General features: G+C 40.7%; 1 protein-coding gene across 1 annotated transcript; it reads right to left on the reverse strand.

The window, feature by feature from the left end:
- Positions 1 to 17,804: 17,804 nt before the first annotated feature.
- Positions 17,805 to 22,856, reverse strand: LOC131680649 (uncharacterized). Its single transcript, XM_058961362.1, has 2 exons — positions 22,739 to 22,856; positions 17,805 to 22,645 (listed from the first exon to the last, which is right to left on the reverse strand). Exons 1-2 carry the CDS (start codon positions 22,854 to 22,856, stop codon positions 17,805 to 17,807), a joined length of 4,959 nt encoding a protein of 1,652 aa, XP_058817345.1.
- Positions 22,857 to 26,457: the final 3,601 nt, after the last annotated feature.

Raw genomic sequence — 26,457 nt, forward strand, 5'->3', positions numbered from 1 at the left:
GTCGTTGAAATATAGTACGAACAGCAGAGGTCCCAAGTTACTCCCTTGTGGAACACCAGACTTGTTGGAAAATTGTTGTGACGATGTGCAGTTATCAAATTTTACTCGCAGAATTCTTCCGGAAAGATATGAATCTAACCAAGACACCAATTGTGAAGAAATGCCGAGACGAGACAGCTTGCATAAAAGTATTCTATGATCCATTTTGTCGAATGCTGCTTTCAGACCAGTGTAGATGACGTCCATCTGCGCTTTTGCCGCCATGCTAGCGACACACTTGGACGTGAAACTCAACAAATTTGTTGTCACTGATCTCCCTGGCATGAATCCGTGCTGATCAAACGATATGTAGTTCTTCGCGCAGTCTAAAATAGCACCACTCACAATAATCTCAAATAGACTTGGTTTGAGAAAATCGGTTCAGTCATCACCGAAGAACCGATGTGACTTTAATTTTGGAATATGCCCGGAATTCCGGACTTCCGGAATCGTCGACAGTGGACAATATATTCAAAGAATGTTTGATTGGCAATCAGTGATCTAGATCTGCGATTAGAAGTAATTTGGTGACCATTTCAATAGTTTTTAGCCTCTGAGGTATTACGATTGTACCGGTTTATATGGGAAATTCCAGTGTATCCATACTAACAGCTTTATTCCCCACACCCTGTAACTCCGGAAGCAAGAGTCAGAACCGAATGAAATTCAGCAGCAGTCAATGGTATTACTGAATCTTTCATTTGAAATCAAGTTTGTAAAAATCGGTAGAGAATTCGCTGGGGAATGGGTGTGATATTAGCTTAGGAAATTTGCGGGTTCCCCGGGGGCGTCATGAACTGTCATAGGTGGCAAATGTGGTGAAAGCTGCTTTAATTGATCATTGGTGAACCAGACCCGCAAACTAGAGTAATGTTACATCAATTTTAATATGTTTTACATCATTTTAACATCATGGTGGTACCAATTTATATGGGAATTTGCTGTGTGACCGCACTCTTCAACCCGTAACTCCGGAACCGGAAATCGGATCAACTGAAAATTCAATACCAGCTTATACCTTTCAGATGAAACTAAGTTTGCGAAAATCGGTTCAGCCATCTCTGAGAAAATTGTGTGAGTTTAAATGACACACACACATACACACACACATACATACATACACACACAGACATTTGCCGATCTCGACGAACTGAATCGAATGGTGTATGACAATCGGCCCTCCGGGCTGTGTGGGGTGAGTCGACCAATTGTCCGCCACTCTACATTGCGTATGCCCTTTACCGACTTACCGCCATTCTACAGAGAGCGTGCAAGTAGCAGCGTCATTGCATATTTGAGAGTCCTGCAGGTAAGACGTGTCCAGTTCAAACACCAAAGTGTAATGGGTGATTTCCTAATGGTGGCTGGCACCTTCACATTGGCGACCGTGACAGGTTATTTGCTGCCTCTTTCCATTACAGCAAATAAAAAAAGAGCATAATTTTGCTTTCCCACAATCTGTTAGGAAATCGCCCATTACATTAACCTAGTGAGAATAGTATAATCAAATTGTCGTGCTGGAAGCGTAAAATCAAAATGGCTTCCATATTAAAAGTAACAAGTAGTGTCCCAGTGTTTGTGCTAATAAAGCATTGCGAGTTGATAGGACCGCTATTTATAAACGGGAAGCAGAAAAAAAGGCGAGTCGTGAGGACCGCTCATGCAAAAAAAAAGAGTTCAAATATGCCTTTATTTTGATACTGCGTGTGGAAAAAAATGGCGTGTTGAGAGGACCGCCTGAAAAAAATGGCGTGTTTGGAGGACCGCAGATATAAAGCGTGTTGAGAGGACCGCAAAAGCAAGGCGTGTTGAAAGGACCGCAAAAGTAAAGCGCGTTGAGAGAACCGAAAAAAAGCTTGTTGAGAGGGTAAAAAAATAAGTCGAAAGGACCGCTTCAGTAGGTAGACCGCGTAAGAGATTTGTGAAGAAGCTTCATATATCATCGCCCCTGATTTGACTTGTTAGTACGTTAATGAGTAAGATAAGTCGCTTCATGAATAGAAACTCCAAATAGAAACAGAAACTTGCAATACATTTGCTCATGTAAGATAGGAAGAAGTATGTAAATAATCCTCCTGAAGAGTATCGTAACATGCAGTTCATAATTTATTTATAATTGCTGATTTTTTTTAAGCTTATTTGAGCTTGATTATACCTGTACCAGCATGACAAATTATTCAGTAGTAGTAGATGAAGGCAATGAAACTACATGGTATTGTTTTTAGTATTTATTCCAGAACAGCAAGCGATACTAAAATGTTTACCCCGGGAAAATATGTTCGTGCTCCATCGGTCGGTTCCGAAAGCGACACGGATGATTTGACGCATGGCAATGAGATGAGCGGTATGTTCGTGCGCGCTCGTCCCGATCGCCAGGAGGAGCTGGCTGATGAAGTCGACGATCGTTTTTCACACTACTCAAGCGCTGCACCAGACCATCAGCGTGAGCTGGAGAATCGTGTAAAAGAATTGGAAAGCATTATCAAAGAGATTTCCAAAGAGCGCAATGATCCTCGTACGGAAAGTCCAACTACTCGCTCGGTGGGCACTCCACGAGCGGTATCTAACATAACATCACACCCTTTCCTAAGAACGTTCCAGCCACGAAGATGTGGGAAGCGTGGACATGTTTCATCGGGGATTTCGAGATAGCATCATCACTGTCGAACGTTAAGAACCCAAAGCGTCGTATGGATTTGCTTCTGTTATCGATGGGCGAAGAGCTGAAAAGTGTCGTACGCGCCGCCAAGTTGCGACCAGATACAAGAGACGATGATTGTTACGACATGTTTGTCAAGAACATTGATCGGTATCTTAAATCTTTGACCGACCCAGCGGCGGAGCATGAAAGTTTTTCAAACATGCGTCAAGAAGAAGGAGAATTCGCTGTAAACTTCCATGCTCGGCTAACGAGGAAAGTACAGTTGTGTGGTTACAGTCCAGACGATCAAGACCGTTTCATTCGGACTCAGCTCTTGAGGGGACTTCGTAACCAAGAACTCAAGAAGGCAGCTCGTATGTACGGCCACGATTCAAACTTCGTCGTGCAATCAGCTACTCGAGCCGAGGCATTTCAGGCTGAGACTATCCCATCTACCGTCGAATCGAACGTGTTGTCAGCAAGCAACCAGAATCATAATTCGCAGGATCGGTTTAAGCGTAGAGCAGAAGATCAACAGAGTCTTCGAAATCAAGCAAAGAGGTTTGCTATGAACAGAGTGCCGTACTACAGGGATAGAGTGCAAAGTCGGGTACAAGTAAGCCGTCGTAACAGGTGTCCTAGGTGTTTTCGCGCGTCTCATAGAGGAACTGAATGTCCAGCTAAAAGGAAAAATTGCAATTCCTGTGGCGTGATTGGGCATTTCGCGGTGGCATGTCGTGACCGTCGTGTGAGCATGGTCAAGGGTGAGGATCCCCCATGTCATTCCATCATTGAGGACTCCAAAGAACAGGTAATAGATTAGTTACCTACAATATATGGGAAAATATATGTAACATGATGGAAAGTAAATGTTATAAATATGTATACCGTTTATTTTTTACATCTTGTCCCTATTCCAGCAAATCAATGCCCTTTCACTCCAAGACGTGCTGGTCGATTGTAGAGTTGGTTCATCTTGTCCAATTAAATTTTTAATAGACTCGGGGGCAGATGTCAACGTTCTAGGAGGTGCGGACTGGAAGATCCTGAAACAGCAAGTTGAAGCTGGGAAGGTTAAACTCGTCCTGCTGGACAGACCAACCAATTCGAATCTGCAAGCCTATGCATCGGTTAAGCCTATGGAGGTTGAATGCGCTTTCACTGCCAGTATTGAAGTGGTTAATTATTTGAAACCAAAGGTCACTGCAGATTTTGTTGTTGTAAAGCAAGGCAGGCGATCCTTACTCGGCAGGGCTACAGCCAGCGACATGGAGCTACTGAAAGTAGGAGAAACGATTAATAGTTGTGAACCAGGAATATTTCCCAAAATGCCTGGAGTTAAGGTAAGGTTCAGCGTTGATGAATCAATCCCTCCAGTGCGCAATGCTTACTACAACATTCCCGCTGCATACCGTGAGGGTGCACGACAAAGACTTGCAGAGATGGAAACACGAGGGATAATTGAAAAGGTCACCACAGCTCCTCAATGGATAAGTGGCATGTCTGCAGTCCCAAAAGATGATTTTCGTTTGGTGGTAAATATGCGAGCCCCAAACAAAGCCATCTTGCGGGAATATTTTCGAATGCCGTCGATCGATGAGATGAGGATCGCCTTACACGGAGCAAAATTTTTCTCCAAGCTCGACCTTTCCAACGCCTTCTACCACCTCGAACTGAGTGAGGACTCGAGAGACCTAACAACCTTTCTTTCAGAAAATGGGATGTTCCGGTTTACTCGCTTGATGTTTGGTGTCAATTGCGCTCCGGAAATATTCCAGCGAGAAATGACACGTATTCTCAAGGATGTTAAGAATAAAATAGTGTACATCGACGACGTGCTATTATTCGCTGAAACAATTGAGGAACTAAGAAAGACAGTCTCACAAGTTTTGCAAATTTTACGGTCCAATAACCTCTCATTGAATACCGATAAATGCGAGTTCGACCGAACTCATATCAAGTTTTTGGGACATGAGCTTAGCGAGAACGGTTTCAATATTGAAGAATCGAAAATAAGAGATGTACAGAAATTCCGTCAACCGACTACCGCATCAGAACTTAGAAGTTTTCTTGGCCTAGCTTCGTTTGTGAGTCCATATATCAAAAACTTTTCGGACGTTTCCAGCCCTTTGTGGGCAGTTGCATCATCACAAAAGTGGAGTTGGGGGAAAGAGCAAGAAAGTGCCTTTCAGCTAATCAAAAAGCACATAATCCACTCAACAGTGACCCTCGGTTACTTTTCGGAATCTGACCGGACTTACTTGTACACAGATGCCTCACCGCGTGCGCTAGGTGCAGTATTGGTGCAACAGAATGGAGACGATAAATATCGAATTATCAGCTTCGCCTCGAAGTCGCTGACCGATACGGAGAGAAAATACGCTCAGAACCAGCGAGAGGCTTTGAGCGCTGTGTGGGCAGTTGAACACTTCTCTTATTTTCTGATAGGGAGACACTTCGCACTGCGCACAGATGCTCAAGGAATGGCATTTATTCTGAGAAGGGCACGCGAGGAATCAAAAAGGGAGAGAGAGAGAGAGTACATTCGAGGTCGTGAAAATATTGCAGACCCCTCATCACGGCTTTATGACGACGATGATGAAGCATTCAATGAAGAAGAGAGTCCATGGGAAATATGCGATTTGGAATCTCAGTCCGTTGAGTTTCTCACTGAGGAAGAAATACGAGAGTCGACTAAGAAAAATGATACTCTGCAACTGGTAATTGGATCATTGGACACAGGAAATTGGCCAAAAAGCTTGCTGAAGTTCAAAGGCATCGCAAATGACCTTCGGTCTACAGATGGAATTTTGGTCAAAAACGGATGCGCGGTCATTCCTCAAAATTTAAGAGAGAAGGCGCTTGAAATAGCACACTTTGGGCATCCGTTGGAGGCAAAAGTATTTTGAGAAGGCGCGTTTGGTGGCCAGCAATAGCAAGCGATGCAGAAAAATGGGTTAAATCGTGTGCTACTTGCGCCGTAAATGGTAAACCGGAGAGGCCAACCCCTATGCAGAGATCATTCGCACCTAAAGCGGTGTGGGATACGATCGCTTTGGATTTTAATGGGCCATATCTGAAGTTCGGAAATATATCAATTTTGGTTGTGATTGATCTAAGGTCCAGATATGCAATAGCGCGTCCTGTTAAATCAACCAGGTTCGAATACACTAAATGTGTTCTGGATTCGATTTTTGAAAGAGAAGGTTTCCCAAGAACAATCAAATCGGATAATGGACCCCCATTCAATGGGGAGGAATACGCAAGCTATTGCTCTGAACGTGGCATTCAAACTGTGTTTTCGACTCCCTTTTTTCCGCAACAAAACGGTTTGGTTGAAGGGTTCATGAAAATCGTGAATAAAGCCATGTGTGCTGCAGGGTCTACTGGTTCAAATTATCAGAAGGAACTACAAGCCGCGATTCAAGCGTACAATGCCGGAGATCATACAATCACAAAACTGCCACCCGAGGAGGTGTTGATGGGTCGTAAAATTAGGCGAGGATTGCCACTTCTCCCACACAGAAGATTAAATTATGACGAAAGCGAATTAGATACACGAGATCGTAAAGCGAAGCTACTGTCAAAAAAGAGAGAAGAAGTTCGACGTGGCGCTAAGGTTTGTAGAGTTAAACCAGGTGACACGGTAGTCGTAGAACGCCAATCGAGAACTAAAGGGGAAAGCAGATTCGGCATGAAGCGATACGTTGTATCCCAGGAATGCAATGGTAGTTTGGTGCTCTGGGATCCCGATGGTCAACAACTTCGCCGCCACGTGTCGCAGACAAAAAAGGTCCAAGAATGGCGAGAGCGGAAACCAGCAAACAAGCAAGATCCGATAGCAAAATTAAATCTAGATGCTACACCCAACGACGATCGTCCTCAGCGCCCAACGAGGGAGAAAAGAAATCCATCCTATCTATCCGAATACGTTCGTCAAGTGGAGTAGAATCTTTGTGATACAGAGCCGTTAATTTTTGTTAGTTTTTACTTACAATAAACCATTTTTCCATTCATTTTTCTTGACTTGTCACGTTTCTTCTTCAGCAATCCCATCCTTCTTGACAATTTTCGCGAGAGCGGACAGAGAAGTAAGTCTTCTTGCTTCAGGGTACACTTTGAAAATGATTTTCTAATCGTTTGTTAGGTTGCTATGTCAAACGAAGCAAAGCATGGCATACTTATGGCAACTAATATAAAAACATGCATATAGACTCTATGCGTACCAGCTCTATGCGTATTTTACCATTCTGTGGAGAAGAAGGGGGATGTGTGGGGTGAGTCGACCAATTGTCCGCCACTCTACATTGCGTATGCCCTTTACCGACTTACCGCCATTCTACAGAGAGCGTGCAAGTAGCAGCGTCATTGCATATTTGAGAGTCCTGCAGGTAAGACGTGTCCAGTTCAAACACCAGAGTGTAATGGGTGATTTCCTAATGGTGGCTGGCACCTTCACATGGGCCTCGGTTAAAAAGTCGATTTTTACAGTGATTGCATAGCCTTTCTTTATATGAGAAAGGCAAAAAGGGGGGTTGTTGCCAGAGCATTATCGCAAAAAAGTGAAATACACTAATGTTTTCTCTAATAACTTGTGCCGTCAATTTCGATCGGAATCTCCAAGCAAATCGTTTGGGATGATTTTTTTTTTCATATTTGGTAAGTAACAATCTCAATCCTTTCAAATTCAAAGAAGTAGAATCGCATTCAATGTTCTTAAATATGCAATATTTGAAAGGACTGCATTGGCTTCTACGATGTACCGATTTTACTGCACTGGTCCACAAAACTTCAATATACCCCAATTCATCGCGTAAAACATCTAAGTGCAATTGTGAAATATTCAACGTTCTTCATATGGTCTGTCAGAGCCGTCTTAAGACCACTCGGGGCCCCTGGGCACAACTGAGCCGAGGGGCCCCTATAATTGAATAGGTACTGCTGTAGAGTAGGATAATCTTTAGATTTCCACCACTATAGGTGGCATTGTGAATGACCAGGTATCGTTCAAAAACGGAAGATGATTTTGATAGATCTTAAAAAGATATCGAAAGTGGCAAAAGGCGTAACTCACTATACGCGGTTGTGGGAGTTCGAACTTAGGTGAGCTGCGTACAGTGTAATGGACTTACCAGCTGCGCTATTCCCTCCCAATATGATATAATCTGACCATCGTAGTTGTAAGACGTCGTTTGAAGCTGAGGAGTGCCTCCGTCAATAATGAGGAATAAAGGAGTAAGGCGGGTTAAACGTCAACACTACAATGTCGACGATTCATTCAATAATTCAATATACCAATAAAGTTCAACTTATGAATAGATGACGACTACGTGATTTACAAAAGTTACATTGATTCGTACAATGTTGTTCTCAATTTTTTAGTGTTCCTCCTGGAAAAAGTCAATTACCAGCTTTACAAAAAGGCGCATTAAACTACATTTATAGATGACAATATTGAATATTGCAGTCACTGAAATAAATCTATATTATGTTGAATCTAACTGCGATATTCAAGGTTCATTCATTTTAGATATTCGCATTTTTCGTAGAAGGAATAGAACGATTCTTAAAAATAGTGTCTCTTCATGCACAAATTGTTGGTGAGGTAGATTTTTGTTGTATATTCTGACAGAAGTTTTGTGCTTTCTTTTATAGTGAACCGGTCTGAGAGGCGAACATAGCAAACAAGGACATTATAAGTAATACATATTAATATTTTCATATTCAACGAAATTAGTATCTCAAAAACGGCGCTGCTAGTTAAGTGGCAAGTCTAGAGGTTTGATGGTAGAGTCGCCTCTCTGGTGTCGGTGAAAGAGACCGAAGGAAAAAAATTAAAAAATAACAATAATTAACCTTTCGAAAGTACAAATGTTACCTTCATTGTTACGTAAACAAACAAACATAGCGACACATCTAAATTACTCGAACCTATTAATATAAGCAACACAATTCATTTCAATAATTCACTACCACAACTTTGAAGAATTCATTTATAATCAGCCTTAAACATAAATTTACAGAAACGCAACTATCTACCACCGAAGCTCATCAAAGACGAAAAGCCTGATTCTGACGGCCTAAAATATTTTTGATAAGGAGTGTCGTACAAAAATAACATTATTGGTACTGTACCGGACTACGACGGCATTGTGGAAAATGCCTATACTGGCCGCGAAAGTATCGTGAGACCTCAAGAAATTCAGGATTCATTTTTAGAGGTTTTCATGTAAATTTGTCTATTCACAATTCCTGATGTGATCAAAAAATCAAAATTTGCCACATGCGCGGATCGCTTGCCAAACAAGGATAGTGTTCCGAATTTCGACATCTTCTTCCACTTTCTGTACAGCTTCCTTGTGCAAATTTTGCCACCTTGCTGGTTGCCGCTCCTGCTTGGTGCCTTTCGAATTTTCTATACGTGTTGTAGAAAACATTCCATCAGTGGCGTAGCCAGGGGGGGGGGGGTTTGGGGGTTAAAACCCCCCCCAAACCAAAATTAATTGGATTGAAAAAAAATTGATGCTGACGAATTTAATTTAATGTTCCACAAAATATTTTTGGAAAAATATTCTCTGATCACTACATTGAGAACTGTGTTTAAAGCGTCATGAGAACTTTTGGAAAATTGTGGGAAGGGGATCTTGTAACTTATCTCTTAGCCAAAATCCCATAGTTGTCAAATTACTTCAATGTAAAATAAAATAACTGTCTGAATTATTATGAGCTCATTTTTGGAAAGATGCTTCAAAATATGGATTAGAGACAATTTTTCGAATGGGAATCTAAATTTGAATAGGTTGATTGCATATAAAACATAAGCTTGTTTACCGAAAACTTGCATACATTTCAACATTTGCTGAAAATGTATTTCTTTAGATTGTGTAGAGTTTAGACAACAATTCAATATGGTTAACAACAAGAATAACATTTCAGAAACTAGTTGAAAGCTGATGTAATTTTGTCTCTAGCAGGTTAGGATCGGTTTTATGAGCATTGGATTTTTGTTGTATTATCAACTATATGAATAGCCTCTTAGCAGGATGCAATGAATGGCGCACTAAAATTTTGTGTGCTACGTACTAGTACTGCAAGTTGTGAGGTTGACTAATGAAGAAAAGTAAAATTAATGCTCGATAAATTTTTAACGGTCACGATCAAATTCATTCGAAACTGCCAAATTTCGATGTTAAGTAACATTGAAGAATTTCAAAACTTAAACCTGTTCATCTGCTGATAGAATAATTTTGACGGTTAATCCTCCTAGAAGTAATTATAGACAAGAATTACTCTTCAACCAAATTTGGGTCGAGACTTAATGTCTCCAGCAAAGTTTTCGAAAGTGCTATTTCAAACCACTTTGTCAGAGACATAAATATCCCACATATTCAGAGTATCGAAATATAGTAGTAGAAAACCTTTACAACAAGCTATTCTGAAATTACTGTATTTGATAAATCTCTTCTGCGGTAATTAAATAATAAATTCACATTGCGTTCAAGGTGCCTTTGAAGCTTACAAAAAATAAGGGAACTGGATTTAAAACAAATAATTCCCAGATATTAAAAGGACTCAAAAACACAAAGAGTGATTCCATTTTCAGGAGCTAGCATCAATTCGGCGCTAGCTTAGTCCGCCCACCAAGTTAGTGTCGGATTCTGATGAGATGAAGTCGAAACGCGAGTTTCAGTTCCATCCATTCATAGTTTAGTTATAGGTTCTCAACTCGCAATGATTGTTTCAAACAATTTTATCCGTAGCGCAGAAAAAAATAGTTTTCATCTAAATTTTTCTTCACGAAGGAGAAATATAGCAGGCCCAGTCCATTTAAATCGGTATATGTTGAATTCATGTAGCCTTCATATTTTCAACAAAATTGTTTGAAATGACATTATCAAAAACTTTGCTGAAGGCAAAATAATAATATTTTTGAAAAATTAATTCACCATAATTACCTTTATGAGAATTAATTACTAAAATTTCTATATCAAAGCAGGCGCTGTTTTATGTTAATAACTTCCCGAAGTTGTCAAACCTTCAAAGTCAAGGATTATTATATTAGGTGATCTTGAACGTTGAAAATTTATTAGATCATTTATCCCACTTTAAAAGATCGCAATTTTTGACTTCATTGACATATTATACAAGAAAATAATCTAGAGGTTTGAAAACTGTTCCATGTTGATCCTTCTTGTTTGTAGACTGGAATGACATCTGTTAGACTGCTTATGTTTTTGAGTTTTCAATAATTTATCAAACTCATATTAAATTTTAGCATTTTTTCAAAAAATTTGCGATTTTCATCAAAACCCCCTCCAAACCAAATTTCTGGCTACGCCACTGCATTCCATTGTTTTTGCTTAAAATGAACTGAAACTTGAATCGAACTGCTGGATTGACATTTTAATTGGTCCAATACAATCCTGGTCATGCAGTGCCTCGTTGCCTACCGCTACCATCACTCCGCTTTATTGTCTGATGCTCTTAAAACGTCACATGTGTTAAGGTGCAATGTGCCAATACCCTGTCAAAAAAAAATGCGGACGAACATGGTCAGGCGCATTAAAAAGTTTGACGTTTGACTCAACTCGCCTGTGCTAATTGCCCCTAGGAACAAATGCAATTTGCGAATGCGATTTAAAGGCAATTTCAATACTTAGACCAATTTTCTGGTGGCTGAAATGGACTTGGTTGTTTTTTGCGTTTTTCAAACATGTTCATGTTTGGCTTAAGTTTAAAATTGTTTTTTTTAAACAATTGGCGCGTTCCCGCTTGTATTTTGTTTGTTTAGTGCACTTAATTTAGCCAACGAATGTGGAAAATTGTGGAATCGTGTGTAAGTATAGTGGAACAAGATCTCTGAGTCTAAAGTTTGGTGTGCAATACGAATTTCACCATCGATTCTTCCTATAGTCTGGTAGTGATTACCTAGTGTACCGATAAATTTATGTGAGTAGATAGTGAATCCGAAAATAATTATTATTTTTAATTTTCATATCAGGCAATTAAGGGCGATTAAATGGCGCGTTCCCTGGGCGATTTAGGGGCGATTTAAGGGCGGGTAGAGCGGCAAAAAAAATGACGGCGGCTAATCGCCCAAATGTTGCATATAAAATAGCCTCCTAATTGCCAGCAAATTGCTGGCAAATTGTAGGGCAATTAACGAATCCGCGTTGGCAAATAGCCCCCCGCTAGCCAGCAACTTGCCCTTTTTGACTGGGTACGAGCATTATTACCCACACGCTAAAGAGTTATTAACTATTTTTTGGAACATAGCCTTCAGAATGATTTTATATTCATCCTAAGTTGGGGGCCCCTAAAAGCCCGGGGTCCCTGGCCCTGGCCCAGTGTGCCCATGCGTAAAGACGGTACTGTGGTCTGTGTTAAGTCAAAGCGGACTAAGTCGCAAAATATCAAAAAAGGAGATAATGATAGCAATTGATAAAGAATTTCTTCAGCTACATTCAGCCAGATTTGAAATATGTAGCAATAAACAAGAATTATGGCAAAAATGAATTTCCAATTATAATGTAAAGTATGGTGTAATTCATTCATTCGTTTTTCTCGCAATCAATATATTGTCACTTAGTTCGGTTTGACTTAACACCGACCACATCATTCTGAAATTCAGATTCTAAGGTTTCAAACCTAAAATAAGTCTTGTTTGGTGTTCTACATAATTTGAAAATGCGAACTGCTAGATGTTTTAGAAAGGAAACTAAATTAATAGTTTTGCAAATTATTATTTTATAATACTCGACGTATTATCACATATATCTACGAATTCGTATAGTTTGTATTAACATTGTACAGTTGAGCAGCTAGCGTTTCTTAATACGAATTTTATGTCGTGTGAGGGTTTAATTTACAACGAATTTTGTATCATAAGAGTATTGTTTCTCGTAATACACATGTAAATATTACACGCAGTATTGTATACCAATCATTCCATGACTTACACACTTAATTTTTTCTGCCGTATTTCAGCATTTATTGCAACATTTGCCGAGATTTGAACAGCCGAGCACTTGGCAAAATCATTTTTCGCAGGAATCTCAATAAAAGCCACAATTGTATGCTGAAACTCGGGAAATACTTCGCTGAAAATCAGCAAACTAATGACACTTTTCTGAGATACCAGTATAAACATTTACTGATTACTCGGCTGCGCGGGAAATTGCCGAGCTCAACTAAGTGTGTATAGCTTCATTGAGCCTGAGATTATTGTTATCAGAAGTAGAAAATTATTTGGCTAAACGAGGTCGAATATTACCCCGGATTAACTTTTATTATAATTCTTCATTTTATTTGGTTAACAGAGTTCTAACAGAGAATACCTCATATATTGTGAAACAAGCCCAAGAAAAAATTAGGATCGATACAGTTCAATAAGTTGACCCAGTTGACCCCCAAAAAATTTAATAACTTTCACAATTTTCGTCCGATTTAAATTACTAAGAGGTTATTTTCATTGGCAGACTTTAATTTCCGATTAAAATATAATTTTTAACCCTTAAATGCATGAAACTATTTTTTCTTTGGTACTGATTTTTCGGCATGGATGCAATATTCACCTCTTGTTGAGGCTTTATATCACAGAATTCGGTATGTTTCCAAATGGCAACAGTATGCATTTAAGGGTTAAGATTGATTTATCTTGCGCAAAATCTTGACCAAACGCTCATTTTTCTTTAACCCACCGGAAGTCGTGCAAATGGCCCACTGAGCGAGCAGGTGCTGGTGCGCTAACACGATTTCGCTAGATTTTCAGAGCAGCGTGCGCGACTTCCAGAAGGTTAAAAATCTATTTTAATCCACCTAGCGGTGCAATTGTGCCTTTCTCAATCATGAATCACGAGAATGTGTGCGTTGTTTAAATTCATTAAAAGCTTTTAAATGCATATATTACATTTTATTATTTTACATCACATGACAACTATATACAGGAAAATAAATCATTATTCGAGTTCTAAAATTTTGAAAAAGAAAAAACAGCCACGGTAATATTGAACTGAAAAAAGTTGCGAAATCGGCAAAGTTCCAAAAAGTCGATCTTTATAAAAAAAAAATTTCGAGATAACATAAAATCTCGACGTTTCGTGCATTTTAAACATGTTTGGCATCAAAAATACGAAATCGATTTCTGAAATTTCATGGGGTCCACCCTTTGAAAAAAAAATTTGAGTTCCGGCTTATATGGGAATTTCATATGTGACCGGACGATTTAGTCTATATTTCCGGACCCATATAAGCGATCCGTACGAAATTTTATAGACATATATGGGGATATTATAGCTATCATTTGGGACTAATTTGGGATGAAATTAAATAGCCATTTACGGGGACGCAATGCCTTTCATTTGAGGCCAAGTTTAGTCGAATCGGTCTAGCCATCTCCGAGAAACCGATGTGACTGTTATTCTGAATTTAGATACTTCCGCCGGGGCTTCTGGAACCGATGATGGTGGCCAATGTGGCCAAATAGACTTTGAATGGATGTTAGTGACCTAATACTACAAATCGAAGCAGTTGTGATCACATTTTGGAAAAAAATTCACACACACACATACGCACATACACATACACATACATACACACACAGACATTTGCCAAACTCGACGAACTGAATCGAATGGTATATGTCACTCGGCCCTCCGGGCCTCCGTTAAAAAGTCGGTTTTCAGAGCAATTGCAATACCCTTCTATTGAGAAAGGCAAAAATGAGGAAAAAATAAGAAAAAGTTAAAAAAAACTTGTAAATAACTTCAGAAACAATAGTCGCACAAAAAAAATATTCACACTACCAAAATTGCAAAATTCAATATAATAATATTTCATATCGATGCACTACAACTGAAGATATTGGGATTTTACTGAGCGTACTTTTTATTTTGAAGGTGAAGTTCATTTTTTCACAGTAACTCGAAAGCTGTTCTATAGTAATTTTTTGGACTTCATTTTCGGATTCAGCACACAATTCTACATCAGAAATGGTGGTTGAATGTTGAGTTCAGATTTTTATTTTTATTTTGTAAACTAGTGTTATACATTCTGCGGATTTTCTGTGCATATTTCTCCGGAATTGGTATGCATATTTCATTTCAGATAGAACAAAAATCTATTTTGTTCATTCAGTACAACGGCAGATATACACGTTGCAAAATAGGTAAAATTTCGGCCGAATATTTTGCAATGGAGCCCCTGCATTGAACTGTGAGAAGTATTCTGCTTGAAAAGAACAGTAATCGATCATTTTTAATTTGAATGGTTGAATGATCTTGCGTTTGCAATGGGGCGAATAATTAAAAATATTATATACATATATAAACATATAAAGTAGATATAACATAGGAATTCATTGTGATATGACAGAAAGAGTCCGCCGAAGGTTGTTGAGCGTTCTTTTCGTTCACATCCGTTCGCGGAGAATTTCAACGCTCAACAACCTTCGGCGGATCACGACAAAGATTTACGACGGAACTTATCGAACCATGAAGCCCGGCGTCGACCTAACACTACTACCTTCTGCAGTAGTAGCGAAATGGAAAGATACAAACGAATATGGTTAAACTACGGTTAAACATGGAACTGCAAATCATTTGGCTTTTCCGGTTTCGAACGATTGCTTCACGGTAAGCTGTAAACTTAAAACACTGAAAACTGACATACAAGTAAAGTTTTCAACTTGTGTAAGAAGTAAAACTGTCGCTTTGAAATGACAACAGCAAGTAGCAACTTGCCACTTGGCGGCGCTTCGATCGGCCAGCAATCGCTATACGGGACTTGTGTGTAAACTTGGATACAATGGTGACACATGCATGCGAACCTGTATGCAATGGTGATTTTCAATGTATTTTCATTTAAATGTTTGTTCCAGCTTATATGTCTGTTCTCTGTGCTTATAATTTCGAAGTCGTAGTTTTGTAGAAACATGCCTGGCGGGACAGAAGATGTGGAGAAGCGGACATCGAGAAATTACATTCTACCGGGATGGACCAGCTATGAAGATGCTTCAACGCGTAATCCGTCGATCAGCGAAGTAATGTTTGTGGTGAGGATCACATATCGTTTTCTCAACTTCATCATCATCATCACTCATCAGCATCATCAACGTGCATTATCCTCACGAAGCTAGACTCGACGACGAGAAAGATGCATTTTACGAGCAGCTGGGAGTGTGTCTATGACAGTTGCCAGCAATGGAATGTACAGCTTGTTATCGACGATATGCATTGCACAGGTATCCTGGAGATCACCTGATGAACAAACTGAGAACCAAATAGATCACGTTCTATTCAACGGAAGACCCTTTTCTGACATCACAGATGTTCGCACATACCGCAGTGAAAACATAGATTCGGACCACTACCTGATAGCGGTCTGCATATGCACAAAGCTGTCAACGGTGTACAACACTCGTCGAGCACGGACGCGAGACATCATATCGAGTAGATACGAGACGATCTTGCTACAGAGCAATACGTGCAATAAGTTGAAGAGAAGAATGCTACAGTACCATACGAGAACGAACAAAGAACGATACAGAAAAGTACAAAATAATCAAAGTGGAAATCCTTAAAAAACGCGCCTAAAAGAAGATCGCGATTACGAGGCGATGGAGCAGCCGGCGACAGATTCCCAACACCGGATTTACCAAAGATTCACGAGGAGATCGGACTGTTGAAGAACCTATTCAGAGATATCAATACTGCATGTTGATTTTCCAAATCAGTAATACACCGGCTATTCGTTCGAAGTTTGCGGTATATTTAAAATTTCTGAATGAAAGGAATATTGTGTTTTAACTAATTCTATATAAATATGTGAGATAACTTACGTTTAGTAACGCCTAATTTTTTAACCCGATTCTGAGCTGCTTGCTGCTCCAGGATTAGCCTACGGTTCTATCTGGTGCCAGAACGCTGATACTGATTTGAGGTTAGGATATCGAAACTTAACGTGGTTCTTCATATGAAATTAATTCAGCAATAGTAATAATAGTAAACCTTAAGAATTAAATTTATAATGTTACCTCCTTTTCTAGGCTAAGCTAGTTTAAGTTCACAATGCCCAATTTATATTTTAGCTCTAAGTAATTTTAAGTAAATTTAGTTAAATAACAACGATATATATATGCTTTTAATAAATCTCCGATAACTGATTACTCATGTCTGTCATTGCCCTGTCTTTATTCTGTCATCTATCCACGTCACTTGTTTCGCGGTAGGGATAGTCTATTCAGGGGTGCGCTAGAACCCAGGGGTTCGCTAACACTCCCCCCCAAGTATGCCGAATCTATTCAGAGCGGCCTACTCCGCAACGCACCCTACGTCAAGAACTGCCAATTTAACAGCTGGTCGTTCATAAATACCTCGTTCCGTTTGTATCGTAGCTCTTCGAACCTGCCCATCCTTGTTGACTGTATTAATGACTCGTCCTTTGGGCCAGCAGTTCCTGGGATGATCAGGATCCACGATCATAACAATGTCGCCTATTTCAATTGGTTTTACTTTATCAAACCATTTGGAGCGCCGCGTTATTTCGGGTAAGTAGTCACGAAGCCATCTCTTCCAGAATTGATTAGCAATGACCTGCGATGTTTGCCACCCACGTCGTAATGAAATCGAACTATCGTTCAAGATTGTCAACGGTTTAGATCCATCTGAGGATCCTAACAGGAAGTGGTTAGGTGTAAGTGCTGGTGCTGATTCGTTATCCACAGGTACGTGCGTCAGAGGGCGCGAATTCAGAATACCTTCGATTTCCAGGAGTGCATTCCGTAATTCTTCATCAGTTGGGCGTCTGGCCTTCATTATCTCCGATAGGTTTCGCTTTATCGATCGTATCAGCCGTTCCCAGCTCCCCCCCATATGGGGAGCCGCCGGTGGATTGAAGTGCCATGTAGTCTGTGGTGTTGTAAACTCTTTTGCCATGAGGGTTTGATCGATACCATGTATAAGCCGTTTTAATTCCCGATCACTACCAATGAAATTTGTTCCTCGATCGCTGTAGAATGCAGCAGGCATTCCACGTCGTACGGCGAAGTTTCTCAAAGCCATAATACAGGAGCTTGTGTTGAGAGAGCTAGCTATTTCCAGGTGTACTGCTCGGATAGTAAGACACGTTAGCAGGACACCCCACCTTTTTCTACCCTTCGTCCCACTGTTACTTCCATCGGACCGAAATAGTCGACACCTGTATGTGTGAAGGGCCGATCGTACGCTGCTAATCTGCAAGGAGGTAGGTCCGCCATCGCTGGAGGTTGCGGGTTTGCATCACGTATCTTGCAACGTTGACAGCTCGATCGAATCTGGCCGTAGAGTCTTCTTAGTCGTGGAATACAGAACCGTTGCTTGACCTCGTTGATAACCGCTTCCTGATTCTGGTGATGATATTTTTCGTGGAAGTCAATTACAGCTAGTTTGGTTATATGATGATCCCATGGGAGAATAATTGGACTAATAGCCTCTGCATCCAGATAGGGACACGCCCCAGCTCTTCCTTTCATTCTTATTAGTCCACTGTGGTCCAAAACTGCATTCAATCCGTAAATTGAACTATTCCTAGGATTTTTTCTAATTTTTGCTTGTTCTTCCTTCTCTATTTTTAGTATAAACAATCCTGCTGGATACGCATCTTTCTGTGCTTGCCTGAAATGATACTCTTCCGCGCGCTTTATCTCATCGCCAGACAGGTAGCTAGAGGTTTTAGTCAACTGGTTGCGATGAACATTATTTATGAAGCGCAGCACGTAAGCTGTAACGCGAATTAAGCGTCTCCAGGACGAGAAGTCCTTCGCCAACAAGATCGGATCTTTGCCTTTGATGTGGGTATGAACAGTAACACGAAGCTCCTCCTCTGTAACTCTCAATTCAAGCGGCGTCACGACCCATTCTGTCTCCGGTAGGTGAAGAAACGTTGGTACATTGAACCACCTACTATCAATTGTTAGACTCGGTTGCCGTTGCCATTTGGTTCCTTCGTCAGCAACATTTTGTTTTGTTGGAACCCACCGCCAGTCTTTGAGCTCCGTCAGTTCAAGAACTTCACTCACACGAGCCGCAACGAATTGACTGTATCTTCGATGATCCGCACGGAGCCAGGACAGTACGTTTCGAGAGTCACTCCAGAAAAATCGACGGGAGATCTTTATGGAAAGACTACCGGCAATAGAATCAGCTAGCCTTGCACCGATTACCGCTGCTTGTAGTTCTAACCCTGGAATCGTGAGATATTTTATAGGAGCGACACGTGTTTTTGAGCCGACCAATGAACATTCTATTCTGGCCCCTCTTTCAATTCGAAGGTAAACTACCGCAGACATTCCCAACTCGCTAGCATCTACAAAAGTATGTAGTTGGACATCTATTAAATCGCCTGCGATCGTGGTTGGTAAATAGCACCTTGGAATTTTCAAATTTTCTACTTGTGGAAGAAGTTTGAGCCATGTGCGCCACTTGTTGTTATGTGTTTCTTCTATTGCGTCGTCCCATCCTACAGATGACCGCCATATGTCTTGCAAAAGCACTTTCAGGAACATCAAATAATGTGAAATAAGTCCTATTGGATCGTAGATGGTCATGAGTGTCCGTAGTACTTCTCGTTTTGTAGGGTGACGACTCCCATTGAGAATGTTTTCATCGAAACGGTGCCAATTAATCTTGAATGTGAAGCAATCAGAAGCAGTGCACCACCACATTCCCAGAACCTTTTCCGTAGCTAAGTCCGAAGTTAAGTCTAAGCTCTTTTCTGTCCACTGATCTTCGTTCAAAGCAGCCAACACGCGGGGGGAATTTGACATCCAATTTCTGATTTCGAATCCCCCTTGCTTGTGAACGAAATAGACTTCCTGCGCCAGACGAACGGCCTCATCCTCTGTATCAACGCTGCATAACATGTCGTCGACGTATGTACTTTTGATGATTGCATTCACAGCTTCTGGATAGTCTTTAGCAAAGCGCTCCGCGTTGTGGTTTTTGACAAACTGTGCGCTACAGGGTGAGCAACACGCCCCAAACGTCATCACCTGCATAACAAAAACGCTTGGCTCCTTCTGCGTACAGTCGTCTCGCCATAGAAACCGTTGAAAGTTTTGGTCCTCCCGACGGATACGAATTTGGTGAAACATTTCACAAATATCGCCACATATGGCAAATCGACGTTCACGGAATTTGTAGAGAACAGATATCAAAGAAACCAGCAGATCAGGACCGGTGAGCAGTGCGGAATTCAGAGAGATACCATAACTGCATGCTGCCGCGTCCCAAACTATCCTCACCTTGCCTGGTTTGTTTGGATTCGTAACGGGAAACACAGGCAAATACCAAACATGCTCATGCACTCGGTTGATTTCTTCACTTTCCAATTTGCGTATATATCCTTTTGCGCGATAATTCGCAATCTTCTCGTTCAAGGTATGGGATAGTATTTCATCCCTTTCCATGCGTTTTTCCAAGCTTTTAAAGCGCTGCAATGCCATCGACTTGCTGTCTGGCAGTCGAATCGCACCTTGTCGCCAGAGTAGTCCAGTTTCGAAACGTTGCCCATTGATACGCGTGAGTTCATTTAAAAGGTTTAGGGCGTATTCATCATCTCTGGAACGGATATCTTTTACGGGTCTCGTGACACCTAAGCTGTCTAAGTTAAAGTATTCCTTCATTGTGCGATTAAGAGCGTCGTCATGATTGCCATCGCATGAGCATTCGTGATTGGTAAAGTGTGTCAAGGTAACCGATTGTTCCGTCGACGATCCACCATAAACGATCCAACCCACGTTGGTTTTAATTGCAATGGGTTGAGATGGTTGCCCCTCGCGGCTTTTACGTACTAGCGACACACTGGCATGTTTCACACCAATCAGAATGCGTGGGCAGACATCACGATAAGATTGCACGGGTATACCTCGAAGATAAGGATGTAAATTCTGAAGACGTTCAACGTCTAGTGTTTGTCTGGGCAGCTGAAGTTCTTGGACAGTGCGCACATCGTCCATGAGATACCGTTTGCCATTCTGTCCGGAGATGAACAGGTCTACACTTTGTGATTCAGCTTCGTATCGCTCAGTGCCACCAGTCCATTTAAGGCATAATGGACGTGGAATACCTGCGAGCTCTAGTTCATTAGCAATCTCTTGGTCAATGAGTGTCAATTCTGATCCGTCATCGAGAAACGCGTAACATTCAACGCTCTTTTGTTTACCGTGCAGGACAACAGGCACATAACGGAAAAGATTTGAATTTGGTTGGGTTCGGTGGGTATTACATGATTGGGCTCCGTTTGGTGTACATGTAATTGGTGATTCCGCTTTAAGAACTTTGTGTAATAGCGGATGGTGTTTAAATATACATCCATCCCTACCACATGGTTGATAATTGCATCCCCCCTTGTGATTTTTTAGGCACTTTCGACAGACCTTGAACTCACGTACAGCTGCCCATTTTTCATCGTACGATAAATTCTGGAATTTTTGGCATCTTTCTAGTGATTGACATTCTCCTCGGCAGATGGCGCAACTCGCGGTGTTCTCATTATCAAGTGCTCCAGTTGGTGCTTCCTGTTTCGGCGACTTCTCATATTGTAGGCTGGATCCCGCCAATTCAGAGTGCACGTTTAATGTGGCTTTTCCTTTGCGTGGCCCATATTGGTCGTGAAACTGCTGCTTGTCGGTATTCCCAACGACGAGACAGGCATCCTCAGCAAGCGTATAAACCCATTTACTGAAAGCGGCTAAATTCACCTTTCGAAGATTTCTACACTGCCTGGCCCAGTCTAATCTGATAGAAGGTGGAAGTTTGGCTACAAGTTCCTGCAGTAAAGATACGTCCCGCAAATATTCTTTATGCCCACATGCACCGATGGTCGCATACAGATTTTGCACAGCCAACGCGAAGTCGATAAGTTTGTCAATTGCATCTGGCTTCAAAGGCGGTATACAAAGAATTTTTTCCTTCAAGGCGTTGATGATTGAGTGTGGTTGACCAAACCGCAATTTAAGAGCTGCCATCGCTTTGTCCACAGTAGAAGGGTGAAGAAGAAAACTTCGAACCGATGTGAGCGCATTTCCCTTCAGACAGTTTCGAAGGCGGATCATATTTTCGTCGTCCCGAAAACCGCACATTGATGTAGTGTTCTCATAAGTTGAGAGAAACATTGGCCACTCCTCGGGATTTCCGGTAAAGATAGGAAGTTCCTTGGAAACGATCTGACGAGCTGCTAACTGATTTCGAGTCAAGATACAGGATGTTGGTTTGCACTTAGTAGCGGAATTGTGCTCTCGGCTCATTCGCTTGTTACCCTCGTCTTTGGGGGTGGACCGTTTCTTTGGACAAAAGCTACGTGCTAGTTCTAGATCCGCTTCATCCTGGTCGGATTCGTCCGTCGAGTCTCCAGATTCATCTTCTTCGCAAGAGCTTGTTTCTTCTGATTCGTCGAGTTCATTCGCTTTAGATGATTCGCTTTCATTTTGAGAGATGTTCATTTTTTCAGAAAACTCCTTACTCAGCCAGTCGTGAACCCGAGAATTGCAGTCCTCATGCACGCTTTTGCTTCCCCGCTCGCTCTGCAGCTCAGCCAGTTCCTCCATAACGCTCAGTTGTTCATCTAGAAGCTTTCTCTTCTCATCTAGTATAGTTTGTTCAGCCTCCAGCTTACGAAGCTTAAGTTCCAGCCGCGCTTTAACTGAATTGGAAACAGTAGATTTAACCGATCCAGCTTTCGAGTGATTTCCGACTTGTTCTTTCGCGCGAAGCTGGTACTCCGTATTTTTACCGTTGATTTTCACATCCGATTGCTCTTCGATCGATTTGCGTTTTCGAGGTTTACCTGGCTTCTTTGTTACTTCTTTGTTCCTATTTTTCCTGACCAGCTTCGGCTTTGTTCCTGTATACTTTTGTTTTCCTTTTATTAGCTTCATAGAACTGCATTTGATACAACACCAATCTTCGTATTGCACCAGCTGCGAGACTCCTACACACGTGAAATGGTGCTAATCATCACAGTTATCGCATTGAACCATTCTGCTGCTATCGGCTAATGTACATGTTTTGCAACTATGCCCACTGTAAATTTGCTTGGAGCCTTCGCCCATCGAAGCACGATCAGAGGCTACATCAAGATCCGTGATCATTCCCGTACCAGTTTTACCATCAGCGCTAGTCGCAGCATTTTGCTCAGACATCCTTCTTAGTTAAACAAATTTTAAAGTTGTTGTTTTTCCAAATCAGTAATACACCGGCTATTCGTTCGAAGTTTGCGGTATATTTAAAATTTCTGAATGAAAGGAATATTGTGTTTTAACTAATTCTATATAAATATGTGAGATAACTTACGTTTAGTAACGCCTAATTTTTTAACCCGATTCTGAGCTGCTTGCTGCTCCAGGATTTGCCTACGGTTCTATCTGGTGCCAGAACGCTGATACTGATTTGAGGTTAGGATATCGAAACTTAACGTGGTTCTTCATATGAAATTAATTCAGCAATAGTAATAATAGTAAACCTTAAGAATTAAATTTATAATGTTACCTCCTTTTCTAGGCTAAGCTAGTTTAAGTTCACAATGCCCAATTTATATTTTAGCTCTAAGTAATTTTAAGTAAATTTAGTTAAATAACAACGATATATATATGCTTTTAATAAATCTCCGATAACTGATTACTCATGTCTGTCATTGCCCTGTCTTTATTCTGTCATCTATCCACGTCACTTGTTTCGCGGTAGGGATAGTCTATTCAGGGGTGCGCTAGAACCCAGGGGTTCGCTAACACTGCATGTGGTTCAACCGATCTAAATCAGCTATGGCAATAAATGCTCAAAGACGGGTCTCCGTACAAACCGACAAGGTTGGTCAAAAGCGACAATGGATCTAATGATTTGTTGCGTGTGAGGGCCGTCGAGAGCCGCGCCGGGCCCCGGGGTTCGAAGTACTGACGGGCCGTACCATATATGACTTCTTATTTCAACATCGATTAGAGGAACTTATTTTTTATGAAAATTGTTTATTTGATACGATTCAATGCGTTAGCTTACCAGAGTCGTCAGTATTTTAAATAAGTAATAGATGAAAAAATAAAAATAATAAAGGAATATTTGTTTGTGGCTGGCCATTAGAATGACTTGCGTCCGATTTGCCATTGCAATTGGAAACCTTTTTTGCGACATTGCCATACAGTCCATATCGCCATCGTTCATGCTCCCTTGACGCACGTTAATGCTACCATCGTTAATGCTGCTCAGAAACCGAGCTTAGAAAAATTGACATCCCTTCGTGAGCTTGAAAGAGAAATAAAATTCTATTTATACCCGCCGCGATGAATCGAAGGTTTGTTTGTTTTCCTCGTCCGTCCGCTCTGAGATCATCAAGCAAAAGTGCACCAGATATAGATTATGCAGTTCAGTTATGCTCGAAAATGTAAAAGAACTTCTGCCTTCAAACTGTCCACATAATAACAAATGAATGCTTTGGTTTGTGAATGAATTTAAATTTCCTCTGCACTCAACCATTCGATTGTGCATAAAATTTCAGTCAGTTTGGAAGTGAATGAATGAGGGAAGCATTGAAACTGAATATTGAATTCAGCAAATTCATCAGAAATAGGCAACTGAATGTAAAATTTCGCACCACCGATGCTGCCTTGTTTCTTATTGTTGGTACATGTTGATGATTTTGAGGCACTGGATGCAGCTATTGCAGTTGTCACTATGACCTGAACGAATTTTCTTTATTGGTTTCTGAACATGGTAAAATCGGTTTTGGAATCAGTTGTTACATTTGCGCCAACATTCAGAGAGAAAACATTCCGAATGCGATGAATGGGATCCAACAGCGAAGTCTGCTGTTAGAAAGACTGAGACAGAGAGTTGTGAGAGAAAGAGTTTCAACTTTTGGTGAATACTAATAGGTAGAATAAGTATCTAGTTCAATTCCCACATTTTTCTGCATCAAATGTGTACACTGGAACCTCTATTTACGGACCAAGCCAAGGGTTCGTAAATTGAATTAGTTCGTTTTTTGGGATTTAGATCGTAAAAAATTCGCTTCACATTCTTATCAAAATTCGTTGGTTGAGCAACATTATCGATAACCCTAACAATATGTGTATTTCCGGAACGGGCTTGACAAGTACATGATGAAAATGGATATTTGGCACCTTTTTGAAATCCAGAATGGAGACTTCCGATTGAACAATTATCTCGATAACCCTAACAATTTGGGAATTTTTGAAACGGGCTTAATGAGTAGATGATAGAAATGGTACCTAGGAGCTATTTCAAACAATATCTGTATAAACTATGAGGGTATTTTTAAGCGGGTTTGCCGAGTAGATGAGCGATGCCCTTTTGAAGGCCAATATAGCGTCTTCTGGTTCAGAGAAGTTTTCTATAATCATATCATCCGCATCACAAATCAATATACCTATATCTATTCTATGATTATCTTTTTTCGAAAATGTCAATATTTTAGGTTATAGAGATGTCTTAACTGGAATTCGCCATCTTGGTTTTCAAAGTGGCTTCATTCATTGATTTTCGTCATCTAGTCGTCAACCCCATTCCGAAAATATCCAACTTTTATTAGTAACATTAGCTAAGAATATGATAAATTGTAAACAACTTCATACTGTACACTTTGACAAACACTTGCGATAAATGAAACCAGAATGGTTCTATTGCACTGTTGAATGAATCTAATTGGGTTACGTTCACGTACTTCAGAAAACCATTGGAACGATTGGAACGTAGTTATTATTAATGAGAGGGAAACACCCGCGGGAGTGGATTTTCAAAAGCTCCTTCTCCCGTAGGCACAAAACCTCTATCTTTTAGGTATCAACATTTAACAAACAAACCAAATGATACAATGACTAACACTAAACACTGCTTAAAATAAACACTTCTTAAACTCTATCTTACATAGGTAAAGTATTAACATTAACATAAAAAATTGGCTAACACTATCAGGTTTGGGAAAGGGTGCGCGAAAACAATTTTTTTAAAGAAGTGCGAGACAAATTGAAGTCAAAGACATTGTAACATTGATTGAACACTCTACACATGCTACTGACGGGTTCATTTTTGCCATAATTAGTACGAGACACTGAAAGACGGACAAAAGAGTAGGAACGAAGGTTTCGGAGGCGAATATCAATGTTGAGAAGACGGAGTAAATCAGGGCAGTCAATGCGAGACAATAACAGATCAGAGACAAAAGACGCTTTGGCCACATTGCGGCGCAAAGACAGTGTTTCAAGACCAATGAGGTTGCAATGATCTTCGTATCTGGGCAGATTGTAGGGATCGCTCCAAGGCAGGTGGCGCAGCGCAAAACGCACAAATTTACGCTCAATACTCTCGATGCGTTGAATGCTGTTCTTCTAGAAAGGAGCCCAAACAACGGCGGCGTATTCCAGAGTGGAACGAACGAGCGAGCAGTACAACGTTTTTAAGCACTGTACGTTAGTGAAATGCTTAGTAACCCTAAAAATAACTCCTAGATTACGCGAAGCCTTAGACGAGATAAAAGCAATGTGATCCTTAAATGTAAGCTTTGAATCCACAAGAACCACTAAATCTTTCACTGTAGTTGCTCTTTTTAATTTGTTTTGCAAGATAGTGTAGTCGAATGTTACGATGGAGCGTTTTCGTGCAAACGTAATCACAGAACACTTCGAGGCATTCAAAACCATCCTGTTAGTCATGCACCAATCAGCGAAAATGTCTAACTGAGATTGCAAAAACAAAGCATCAGAGTAACTTTTAACTATATGGAATAACTTATAA

The sequence above is a fragment of the Topomyia yanbarensis genome, chromosome 2 (genome assembly GCF_030247195.1).
Source record: "Topomyia yanbarensis strain Yona2022 chromosome 2, ASM3024719v1, whole genome shotgun sequence".
NCBI classification, from domain to species: Eukaryota; Metazoa; Arthropoda; class Insecta; order Diptera; family Culicidae; genus Topomyia; species Topomyia yanbarensis.

Coding starts and splice junctions, on each gene's coding strand:
- LOC131680649 (XM_058961362.1), bottom strand. CDS start 22,856: ATGTCTGAGCAAAATGCTGCGACTAGCGCTGATGGTAAAACTGGTACG. Junction 22,646..22,738: donor AGGCTCCAAGCAAATTTACA/GTGGGCATAGTT, acceptor TCACGTGTGTAG/GAGTCTCGCAGCTGGTGCAA.